At 42.6% G+C, this 11,059-nt stretch overlaps 2 protein-coding genes across 4 annotated transcripts; one reads left to right on the top strand and one right to left on the bottom strand.

The window, feature by feature from the left end:
- Positions 1-3,506: 3,506 nt before the first annotated feature.
- Positions 3,507-5,418, bottom strand: LOC144705753 (pentatricopeptide repeat-containing protein At4g32450, mitochondrial-like). Its single transcript, XM_078578559.1, has one exon. The coding sequence runs from the start codon at positions 5,375-5,377 to the stop codon at positions 3,743-3,745; it is 1,635 nt and encodes a 544-aa protein (XP_078434685.1). The 5' UTR covers positions 5,378-5,418; the 3' UTR covers positions 3,507-3,742.
- Positions 5,419-5,688: 270 nt separating this feature from the next.
- LOC144706082 (S-adenosyl-L-methionine-dependent methyltransferases superfamily protein) lies at positions 5,689-10,218 on the top strand. Of its 3 annotated transcripts, XM_078578972.1 has the most exons (14): positions 5,689-5,790; positions 6,488-6,606; positions 7,063-7,206; positions 7,298-7,376; positions 7,452-7,546; positions 7,617-7,688; positions 7,771-7,880; positions 8,597-8,716; positions 8,823-8,915; positions 9,143-9,211; positions 9,529-9,617; positions 9,731-9,831; positions 9,904-10,002; positions 10,082-10,218. In XM_078578972.1, exons 1-13 carry the CDS (start codon positions 5,712-5,714, stop codon positions 9,994-9,996), a joined length of 1,263 nt encoding a protein of 420 aa, XP_078435098.1. In that variant the 5' UTR covers positions 5,689-5,711; the 3' UTR covers positions 9,997-10,002; positions 10,082-10,218. The 3 variants fall into 3 exon arrangements, with proteins under 3 accessions (XP_078435098.1, XP_078435097.1, XP_078435099.1); XM_078578971.1 differs by having other exon boundaries at positions 9,904-10,218; XM_078578973.1 differs by lacking the exons at positions 9,904-10,002; positions 10,082-10,218 and having other exon boundaries at positions 9,543-9,617; positions 9,731-9,832.
- Positions 10,219-11,059: the final 841 nt, after the last annotated feature.

The following is an 11,059-nucleotide window of genomic DNA, read 5'->3' as shown; positions in this document are numbered from 1 at the left end:
ATAATCTCACCTCACCACAATTTACTTAGTCATTGTATGTATTCATGGATTTCAGTTATAAGCATCTCGCATGCATTATAATAAATATATTATATTAATGAATGTGGTATGAGACCTAGAATGTGAGATTGGCTTAATCTTTCAAGCTTCTTCATGAAGATCAAATGACTGACATTAAAATTAATAACCTCCGTCTTTTATGTTCTATGGCCTTGATTGAGATGAAACTCAATTGACTCACGTAATGTAAGACAAGCTGAGGGTTTGGAGATTGAGGAAGACTTTTTACTTTATCAATTTGACGATTTTTCCTTTATAAGTGTTAATGATGAAATTAAGGGAAAAAAGATCCTCAAAAAGATAATGAATCGAATATAGTTTTTATATTTAACTGTTATTCATGAATTAAAATGAAAAAAATAATACCGGGAAGATACTGAATTTAATACAGTTTGGAGATACGTTTGATGAGAAATTGAGCAACAAATGCAGCATACTCATCCTTCTATTCATCATGATCAAGATATCTTGCTATTCTAACCATTCTCCTTCAAAGTTTCAGGTTTCATTTGTAAAACAAATGTGGCACTCTTCTCAAGTTTTAAGTGCGACTGAGCGAGAATCCTCAAGAAGTACAGATTAGAGGAATTGAAATAAAAAACCATGTGAAAAAAGAAACCTTGAGATCAAAATTATTATCACGTTCGTGATTCTGATGTAGGGAATGGCACGTCTGGGATGTGACGCCCCGGACGTGACGGGATGGATGACGACATGTTACAAACGGTGACGTGATGAACTGTTCATCAAGTCACCATCTCGTCACACGTCTGAGGATTTTAATAATTTCCGTCACGTTCCTGTCACGTCACCATTGATCATCTTTTCGTCACGTTGCCGTCACCATGGCGCTGTCACCATCACCGGTGATGCAAATAATGTAGTTTATTTTACTATGTTAATGAACATAGTAAAAAAATAAAACTATTCGACGATCGATTGGTCGAATAGTCGAATAGTCGAATGGTCGAACGGTCGAAGTCTCCTACTCCAGTCTCCCGTTAGGTGGAGTCGAACTATCAAAGTAGAACTCACTAGCCACTGCCACTCGCCAAGTCAAAGTCAGAAGTTGGAGTCTTTTGTTGGAAACCTGTCTGCTTTCGAAGACAAACTCGAAGTCGTAAATTTGACTGCCGAAGATCATGTTAGTCTTCTCTGGCAAGTTGCACTTTTTCTCTCTCTCACTGTGAGTTGTGCTATATTTTTGTTTTTCATGAAATTTGAGATAGGTGGAAAGAGATGTAGGGATGTCTGATATCGATTTTCAGTGGTTGTAAGAGTTTTGAAATTTTATTTGCCAGTTTGATTATATGTTTCATGTATGAATTCATCATTGAAAACCGTTTTGATGTCAATCGTATCATGAAAAATTTCAACATTATGGTTCTTTGTTCCAAGTTTTTTTGACCTTGAGGTGTTCCTTTGAAATTTGAAGAGAAATTATGGATTTTGGGTATCCCCAGAATCTGTCACCACAAATATTGAAACTGTGCATCACTCAAGAAGGGATCAGGTCTCTGTTTTCTTCCAAGGTACGATCTCTGTTCAAAATGGATACACCGTAGACTTTTTGAATTTTCATTCAATTAATCTCTTTCATTCTTTCAATTATGCCTTTGATTGCATAGCTTGTGGAGAAGCCGGTGCCAAACGCTACTCTTCAAGTAACAGGAGCAGTTGGTTGGAGCCTGGAGGAGAGAGGGCCTTGTTTACAAGAAAAATGAGGTGATTAGATATTTTTACAGTTTCAAATTCCTTTACCATTACGTTATCTTGATTAAACTTCAAAACAGATACGTTTTTTATAATCAGTTTCTAAATTTTGGCATTTTCTCTATCGTTATATTAATTTATTATATCTTTTCTCTATCATTGGTGAATCACTAAATCATTCAGTAAATTATTAAATTACAATATTAATATGACTTTTTGAAGACTATGTCAACAGGTTAGTTATTACATTCATAATTTCACATTCTTAAAAAAAATTCTAATTTTTTCAAAATATTTAGCTAATTATTTGAATTCCCGACCAAGAACTTAAATCTTAAATTACTTATATTCCCAATTTTACGTCAACAATTTTGTTATCGTAACATATTAAACCACAAGACAGTAAATACTACAGTTTTCCAACATGATATTAATTTATTAAATTCTTATACTCGGAATTTTCATTATTTAAATGTAACTAAAATTTTTAAATCCGCAAAAAAAAGTATTCAATTCTACTGTACTTTGCGTTAATAAATCCTTAATTTCTCGTTCAATAAATTAATTAGTACAACAAATTTGTTACATCCCCTGGCAAGTGGCAACAAATTAGTTATTTAACTGTATATAAAAAATATATAAATGTCTTCACTTTTCTATCATCAAATTAATTATTATATTCTTCAATTTTTCAATCAAGAACTTAATAAATTATCTACATTCCAAATTTTAGGTCAATAATTTGATTATCATAACATATTAAACCATGCATCTCATATTAAACAAATCAATTATTAACATCTATTTAATAAAAAATATAATTGTATTAAAATTCCGTTATGGACGTCATCCGTGATGGACCTTTCGTCACGTCACGCATCCAGACTACCCCATCACCGTCAGGGGCAACCCGTCACACGTCACCGTCACTGTCACGCCTCATCTAATTCGTCACCGTCGACGTCACATCATCCGTCACGTGGCCGTCACGGTGACGTGTGACATGACGGATGACATTTGACGATCCCTATTCTGATGCCGCAGATGAACCATTCACTATTGTTAAGCTGGAGATCTCTACGTCAGATAGTTGATGGTGGAAGGAAGTCTCAGGATCAGAAAGAAAGACACTCAGATTTTTCATTTAGGTTTAGGCACCATAAATACAAGGGTTATTGGGCAGAATCACACATGGCCCAATTCGCTTGTGCGACGCCTATCCTATCGGCTAGTACATCATTTCTTCAACTACTCTCAGTGCTTTAGGTCATCGTGCTCGCGAATTTGAACTCCCCCCCACAACATCGAATTACATGTCTACTTATTCCGTTTTAATTGATCTAGTGTGCGCTGTGCAACCAAAATCATTAATTGATGAATTGATGAGAGCAGTAGATCTTTTGCAACCAAAATCATTTTTATTCTCGATTGACCCAAACTGCACTGCCCCTTCTCCATTTACTTTGACTAGTTGACTAGTTCAGGTCAGTGGGCGCCCATCCAGATCAAATTTACATATATTTTTCTTGTTTAATATTTATCATTAAAAAGTGTAATATAAGAGTTCATTGTAACCCTAAAATGAAGCCGTGTCCATTCTACACGATATTTTTAGATAGAAAGCAGCCAATAGTGCATACTACTGTCGTCAATCTATCTGTATGTAACAAAAAGAAAGAAAAGCACTCTCGAAAATGGGTGATTTATCCGGCCGGCCTCTCTTTTAAATGATCTGCTTTGGAACTTGTACACATTTTTTAACCGTCAAAATTGTTCGAACAGTTGGATTAACCATACAATCGAACTAATACTTGGGTTTAAAAAAGACCTTGAAAATGTCAAAGCCATAGAGAAGCGCGCGCTGCAGGGTAGACCAGAACACTAAGATAAATCATAATCTTCCTCGTTTTCTTTTGGTTTTTTTCTTCCGGCGACCAAGATTAGCCTTACCTTGCGCAGGTGCGCTTTCTTACCAGTAGTCTCTGCAGGAGCAGACGCCGTCCTTGAAGTGGTGGAAGCGCTTGGCGTCGCGGATGATGAGCTCGCGGCCGACGGCCTTGGACATGACCTTCATGTAACTATGGCAGTCGCCGCATATGCGCAGGTTCTTGATTATCCGGATGGGCGACCTGGCCGAGCTGCTGATCAGCCCGTAGGCCGTGGCCAGCCGCTCGCTGTGCGCCAGCAGGGCCTCCTCCTTGGACTCCTGCTCCACGTCGTGCAGCACGAAGCGCGTGTCCGGCACGTACCCGCCTTCCCTCAGCGTGCCCGCCAGCCCCCTGATCAGCGCGTAGATCCGGTCCTTCTCCGGGTGCGACGTGTCCCCCGCCCGGTACTCGTGCACCCGGCTCCGCACCTCCAGCTGGCAGGCCCTCCGCCTCCTCTCCTGCGCCACGTCCGCCGCCTCCACGGGGAGAATCCCCGACGTGGCGTGCCCCGTCAGCCGCCCCGGCGCCAGCGCCTCCACGATGGCCTGGCACCGGTCGCCCAGCTCCACGTCGCCCTGCGCTCTCGCGCAGTTCATCAGCGTCTCCCAGACCAGCGCCGCGCCGCCGGGCTCGCCGCCCGCCGCCGCCGCGGCTCGGCCCTGCGCGAACTCGAGGGCCTCCGCGACGTGCCCGGCCTCGCCCAGCATGCGGACCACCCCCGCGAAGTGGTCCGCGCCGGGCGCGATCCCGTGGTCCTTGGCCATGGACTCCAAGTGGAGGAGGCCCTCGTCGACGGCGCCGAGCGCGGCGCAGACCCGGAACACGGCGAGGAACAGGCCCCCGTCCGGGGTGAGCTTCTTCGCGAGGAAGGCGTAGAAGAGGTCCATGGCGTCCTCGCCCAGCCCGTTGTCCGCAAGCCCCAGCATCATCGTCTCCCACGACGTGAGGTTCCTCTCCGGCATCGTCTCGAACAGTTGGCGGGCGTCGTCCACGGCCTCGCACCGGAGGTAGGCGCCCAGGATCTTGTTGTGCGCCCTCACCCCGACGTCCCCCATCGTCCTCGCCGCGAAGCCGTGCACCCGCCTCGCTTCCTCCGCCGCCTTGGCGTCCCCGCAGAGCTCCATCAGCTTCAGGCATCGATCCATGTCCACCGCCGCTCCCCGTCCCTCGAGCAGCCCGAGGACCTGCGCCGCTTCCTTGGCCTTTCCCTCCGTCAGGAACCCGTCCAGCTCCTCGATCGTGCCCGTCGGAAGCGCGCCCCCGTCCGCCTGATCAGCCGGCGGCGATTGGAACAGATCGAGGTCCTGCCTCCAATCTCTGGCCGGCTCGGGGCTGGACTGCTGCTGGAATCCGCCATGGCCGGGGCTCCAGTTCTGCCCGCGAGAGAGATGATCGATTGCCGCGGGTTGATGAGCGAATCCCCCATCCGACGGTCCGCGGAAGCCGCCGTGATGGAAATTCCGATCGGACGGCGGCGGCGGCGGCGGCGGCGGCGGCGGCGGCGGCGGCGGTGGAAACTCCGCCCGCTCGGCGACGCCCGACAAGTAGCGAATCCTTCCCGGGAAAGCGGAAGAATACGATGGGGAGAGGGATGAGAGCAGCCTGGCCAAGAGCTCCGCCCTCTTCCTCGTCGACATCGTCCCCAACCCACGCCCAGCCAAAAACCCTAGCGCCATGACCGACTGCAACTCATCTCGCCCTTCTCGGACTCTTTCTCTCGGAGATTTAAGTACTCCATACTATTTATTCTAGCTGTTATGTGTTGATTTAAATTATTTGGTATTTGCCTGCATATATATTTAAATTGTTTTATTTCATGGGTTTTGAAGCCAAACATATAAACAGTTGAAATGATATTGGTAGGCTTGGGTTTGTGTTTGACTCAAATTAGTTGGAAATTGTCTGCGTATTTATTTAAATTGTTGTACTCCCCCAGTTTCAAAGAATATATATATATATTAGAATCGTTCCGAGTAGGCTTTGGTTTGTGTACTGCACTTTTTGCTGGCGATGGCGAGCGCGAACGAGCAGGAGAAAGAGGAGGGCCTCCGTGGAGTTCCCACGCCGCAGGCGGACGCGAGGTCGCACTGTGAGTTCTCCTCTTCCATTGAAGCAACTCTTTCCTGGAAAGCTGTTTTTGGATCGATAGTTGAGCGGTCGTGCGTTTCATTCTTTTCGGCGCTTAATTATCGGGGAAACCGCCTTGTCCATTCCCAAAGCTTGATCCACGAGGAATGAAATTACCAAGAACGATCGCACAGCTAAACCTACCACCGTTGCGATCGAATTCCGCTGTATATTGTACGTCACGACCGTTCGAGCTCTTATTGCGGGTTGATCGGTGCCGACTTACAATATGCTTGGGGATTGAATGGTATCGGCTCATGCTCAAATCCTTGAGGATCACGCCGCAAGTGGGCAGCCCGAGCAAGGAACGCACACGAGCATGCCCAAGTACGCTTCTGCGGCTAATGACACGAACGCATGAATCAATGGCTCGGAAGATTCCGTTGAAATATTTTGAATCGACCGATGATAAACAACGAATATTTATAGATAAATCCTGCCAACGGATTGCAGTTTTTCAAGTCAATTCAGCTCGCTTGGTCCTTTCTGCCTTACATTTTGGGAATTTCGTTAATCATTTATTCGTCTCGCACGCACCATTTTATTTTTCCAACTCCGCTGGGTAATTTAGCGGAAAGAAGTTTCATTTTAATGGGAGGAAATCAGGCGAATGATGCTCTGTGCAACGCATATGACGATGCATCCTCCTTGCTCCTCAGCTCCGGTGCATCAGATACAGCAATATCAGAGACGTGGAGAAGTTGACTGTGGTCTCGAAAAACCGAATGCTTTCTTCGATTGTTTGAGACTGAGGACAAAGAAACCTTTGGAAACTCAGGTTAGTCAATAATTATCTTTTAAATGAATTTTGCTTTAAAAGTTCGTGACCTTTGTAATTTTTTTAATTTTACATCTTTTGTACTTTTGAATTCATGCCATACAATGATGCTAGTCTTCAGTAAAACCTTTCTTTAGAGATGGACTTCCCGTTTCCATCCCAGTGCTCCTGCCTGACATCCGTAATATTCAAAGGGCTCATGTTCTTAACAAGTATTGGCTCCTCCCACCTGCCATATCCTTCTAGTTCTGCAATGTTGATCTCGTCATCAATGTAGCGATATAGCCATTGCCATAGTCTAAATGTTTCAATTTTACTTTTTGTCTTTTTAAAAAAATCATGATGTTTATATCAATTTACTTTCTGTCTCATCATCAAAGTCTACCATTAATTTATATTCTCTAACAATGTATTTCAAAAAATAAATATCCTGATGTTTGGTCATCCACCCCACAGGTTTCAGCTCCCTTGCAAGCGCCACCTCCTCCTGCTTCATCAGGCCACCTTCCGTTCGTGTCCCGCACTGAGTTACCTCACAATAGACTTTACGACTTTGCCAAGACAGCCCTCATCAAAATATTTGTGTCCCCATATGCCTCGGTGTGCATTGAACTTCACCTTCAGTCTCCATACTTTCCCGTCTATTTCAAACCATAATCTTTCCATCTCTCTCACTCTCTGTCAATGGAAGGTATGTGATCTTTACTGCGGCGGTGGCTCTGATGCTGACAAGTGGGATGAAGCCCAAATCAGCCACTACATTGGCGTGGGTAGGTGCTTCCCTTGCTGTCCTTTCATTTCTGATACATTCATGGAGCTTTTACTTTGACATTGCATGACTTCAGACGCTTCGTCATCTGGCATTAGCGATGCTCGAGAAACGTGGGAGAGTCACAGAAAACCCTACACGGCTGAATTTCTTGACCTAGACCCGTCTCTTGTAAGTTATTCTGGACAGGCGCCAGGTCATGGAGTGTTCCCTAGACAATTAGCCGCAATGTGTTTTGCAGGAAAATCTAGAAACGCACCTGGAAGACAAGGGTATTCCAGTGGACATTGTCTGTTGCTTGCAACATCTGCAGGCGGGTTGGTTTTGCTTGATCAAACAGCTCATGTTATTGCTTTTGTGGTCTCCGTTTGCTGACTGCAGCAGGATTCCTGCAGCTTTGTTTCGAAAGTGCCGAGAGAGCAAGAAATCTTCTACGCAATGTGTCGAATATGCTGAAACCAGGCGGCTACTTTTTTGGGATCACTCCCGATTCTTCCACCATATGGTACTTTTGGGAACCTATTTTTTTCATCTAAATTCTGTAATTCTTTTTGAAAGATACATTTTGTAATTTTCATCGTCTGAAGAATTTCATAGCAACCAATAGTTAATGGGCAAGTGTTTGTCGCCTAATAATTGGAGACATCACTTTGCAAATAGTTGAGAATGTAACTTGGCAGTTCCTGCATCTCCATTTTCAATTTTCACATTATTATCGTGCAACATTGAATTCTTCATCCTTAAATTAAAAATATATATTTCTTCATTATGTGGAGATTATCTAACATGTGTCTACTTTCTATTACATCTTCCCCCTCAACTTAATCCATTTCCTTCTTCCTCGAAATTAAAATTCAAAGTTAGAGTCCTGATGAGTACTCATCACAGACGACCCAGTCAACAAGTTTCAGTCAATGACTGAGCCTTAGGGGAGAAGATAACTGATTCTTAAGATCTTAGGGTTATACAAAAACCATTGTTTGGTCATTAGACACAACTTTTGTTGGACGATCATTTTGTGGTTTTTTTTGGCACGAGTAGCTTTATCTGGCTGGCATGAGGGCAGGAACTCTGATTGGGGAGTTCTTGATGGCCAGGCCATTTTAACTTCTCATCTTCTTTTTCTCTCATCTTTCCTCCTAACTTCTTCATCTTTTTCTTGATTTTCTTAAGATCTCCATGGGGATCTTGACAAAAGTTCTATAATGACTACGATTGCAGGACCAAGTACCAGAAAAATGTCGAAGCTTCACATAGTAAAGCAGGCGGCACGAAGCCCATTGTTGCAAATTGCATAAGATCAGAGAATTACGTCGTCACCTTTGAAACGGAGGAAGAGAAGTGGTGTACAATTACTTGGGAACTGTTATTTTTTTGTTTCTGGCGTTATTTCCTCGTGCAGATGAATCAAATTTACACTATATTTTATACTCTGGGGTTTTTGCAGATTTCCATTATTCGGAAAGAAATATCATTTGAAATTTGCCAACGATATTGCATCTGAAAACCATTGCTTGGTCCATTTCCCAAGCTTAATCAGGTAAACAAAGTAGTGAACTATTTGTTTCATTTTGTTTTACTTCTGAGATACACCCGTGTCCCTGAGGTAATTCAAGGAAGCTTTCATGAACTTTGGCATTGCAGTATTGTCACCCGTCTCGCCGAATCAATATGTTTTCTTCTGTTGTAATTGGATTCTCAGTCGTTGCGTGTTGTTAACACCATGAACTTTGTTGATTTCTTTTGAATTATGCTTTATTTGATCAGGCTTGCCAGGGAAGCTGGTCTGGAGTATATCGAAATACAGAACTTAACTGAATTCTATGATGATAACAGGTATGATAGAAATTAGAACATCCATCCATTTTGACTAGTCGTTTAGTTTGGGTGAAATATGAAGACTGCCCCTGAACGAATGAATAAAGCTCAGGACACCCAATGTGCCTGTCGCCACTTGACATTTTACAAAATTTTTGTGAAACAATTTGTAGCTTGGCTGTTCTCATTTTGATAAAACATGTGACTTGAGCTCACAGAAAGATGACGAAAATTATGTCTCTTTATTACAAGATAAATCTTAATAAATCCAACTACAGATTTCAGTAAAATTTGGTTTTGGAGGCGGCATGCTAACGGCTGTTGTGTTTCTGAAGAGCGCAACTTGCAGGTATGCTCTTCAATTTTGGCGCTACTTTCTTAGATCCTAGAGGAAAGCTGCTTCCAAGATCATTTGATATTTTAGGTGGGAAGATCCTCACCCGATGCCCAAGAAAAGTTGTAATTTTTTTGTCATTTTCTGGATGAAAATATGATAATTCAGCTATTTATGAGTCTGATGAACCCATCGTGCTGCAGGGTTATACACCACGTTTGTATTTCAGAAACCAAATCCTAATATCACCACCCCAGTTTCCACACCCATGATTTTCCAAGAGGCAAAGCCCTCACTTGAAGAGGTGAGCTTCTCATGTCTCTCACCAGGGCATAAACCTTTGTTCCTGACTGAGGGATTGTTGACCGTACTCCAGGATTGGTCTACGAGCAGTGCTGTGCCGGAAAGCCGCAAAGGGATCCTTGGGCCGGGCCCGTCTGACCTTCGTTACTCCGACCCTTCTTTTTAAATCAAGGTGTTTTCCTTTACTCGGCTGGACATAATTATCCTGTTAAAGCGAGGTTAATATATTTCTTGGTCATCGGATTTCGTAGAGCCGGTGCTGCGGCTGCCTGCGCGTAGGGCCACCCCCAACTCCCGTCCCGGCTGAATGTGGGATAAGATCAGTAATTCTGACTTTCTTTTTATAGCATACAGAAAATTTGAGCTTAGGAATTTGCCCATTATCCAATTAGTGACTACTGAAAAATGCTGGTGTCCTCATGAACCATTAATAACTTTTTGATGGCCTTAAACCCTTCAAAATAAATAAAACAATTTTGAAATATTCTTCAGTTTAACTTCACAAGATTCCTAAAAGAATACGACACAAACTAGGCATGATATTATTCATAACCCACTCGAGATACAAATTATTCAATATTTATCTAGTATAAAATAATAAATTTAGTTGATGTAGAAAGGTTATGTGCTAGGAACGATTTTGACATTTAATTATCCAAATAATTTCTTGAAAGCACCACTTGGTGATATTAAAGCTTTGTCTTGAGAACTTCAGATATAAGTCAAAGATCAATCAAACATATATAGAGTAAAACAGTGTCAAGTGTGTTCGTGCCCATGAAGATATCAGTGCTAAGTCCACATTTAATTAATTTTTATTTTCTCTTTATTTTTCAATTTATTGAGGTAGTTTGTGCATTTTGACGCACTTTACAAAAAGTATAATTACGACACTCCACTTAAGGAGGTTTTTCATATGAAGTCATTTAACATAAAAACATGATGAATTTTCCGAAAGGAAAACAATAAAATTAAGATCATGTGCCACAAAAATCTAACTCTAGGTTATATGGCATAAGAATGATTTTCTCCTTTATGTCTTGAGATAATTAAAAATGAGGAGCCAAACTTACAGAAAAATCTCAAGGCTAGTATGGTTTTCCCTTGGAAATCCAATTATTTTACAATAGTATTGATTGATGTTCTGAAGTATTAAGAATAAGCTTGGTGATACAGATCTATGACCTTCGTTACAGATTTTTAAGCCTTGGATGGACCAATGCGACCCT

This window comes from Wolffia australiana, chromosome 7, assembly GCF_029677425.1.
Source record: "Wolffia australiana isolate 7733 chromosome 7, ASM2967742v1".
In the NCBI taxonomy this organism is placed as follows: Eukaryota; Viridiplantae; Streptophyta; class Magnoliopsida; order Alismatales; family Araceae; genus Wolffia; species Wolffia australiana.
Note: the sequence above shows the minus strand (reverse complement) of the source record. Positions and strands in the feature narration are given on the sequence as shown.

Coding starts and splice junctions, on each gene's coding strand:
- LOC144705753 (XM_078578559.1), bottom strand. CDS start 5,377: ATGGCGCTAGGGTTTTTGGCTGGGCGTGGGTTGGGGACGATGTCGACG.
- LOC144706082 (XM_078578972.1), top strand. CDS start 5,712: ATGGCGAGCGCGAACGAGCAGGAGAAAGAGGAGGGCCTCCGTGGAGTT. Junction 7,881..8,596: donor CCCGATTCTTCCACCATATG/GTACTTTTGGGA, acceptor CTACGATTGCAG/GACCAAGTACCAGAAAAATG. Junction 9,212..9,528: donor GAATTCTATGATGATAACAG/GTATGATAGAAA, acceptor GTGTTTCTGAAG/AGCGCAACTTGCAGGTATGC.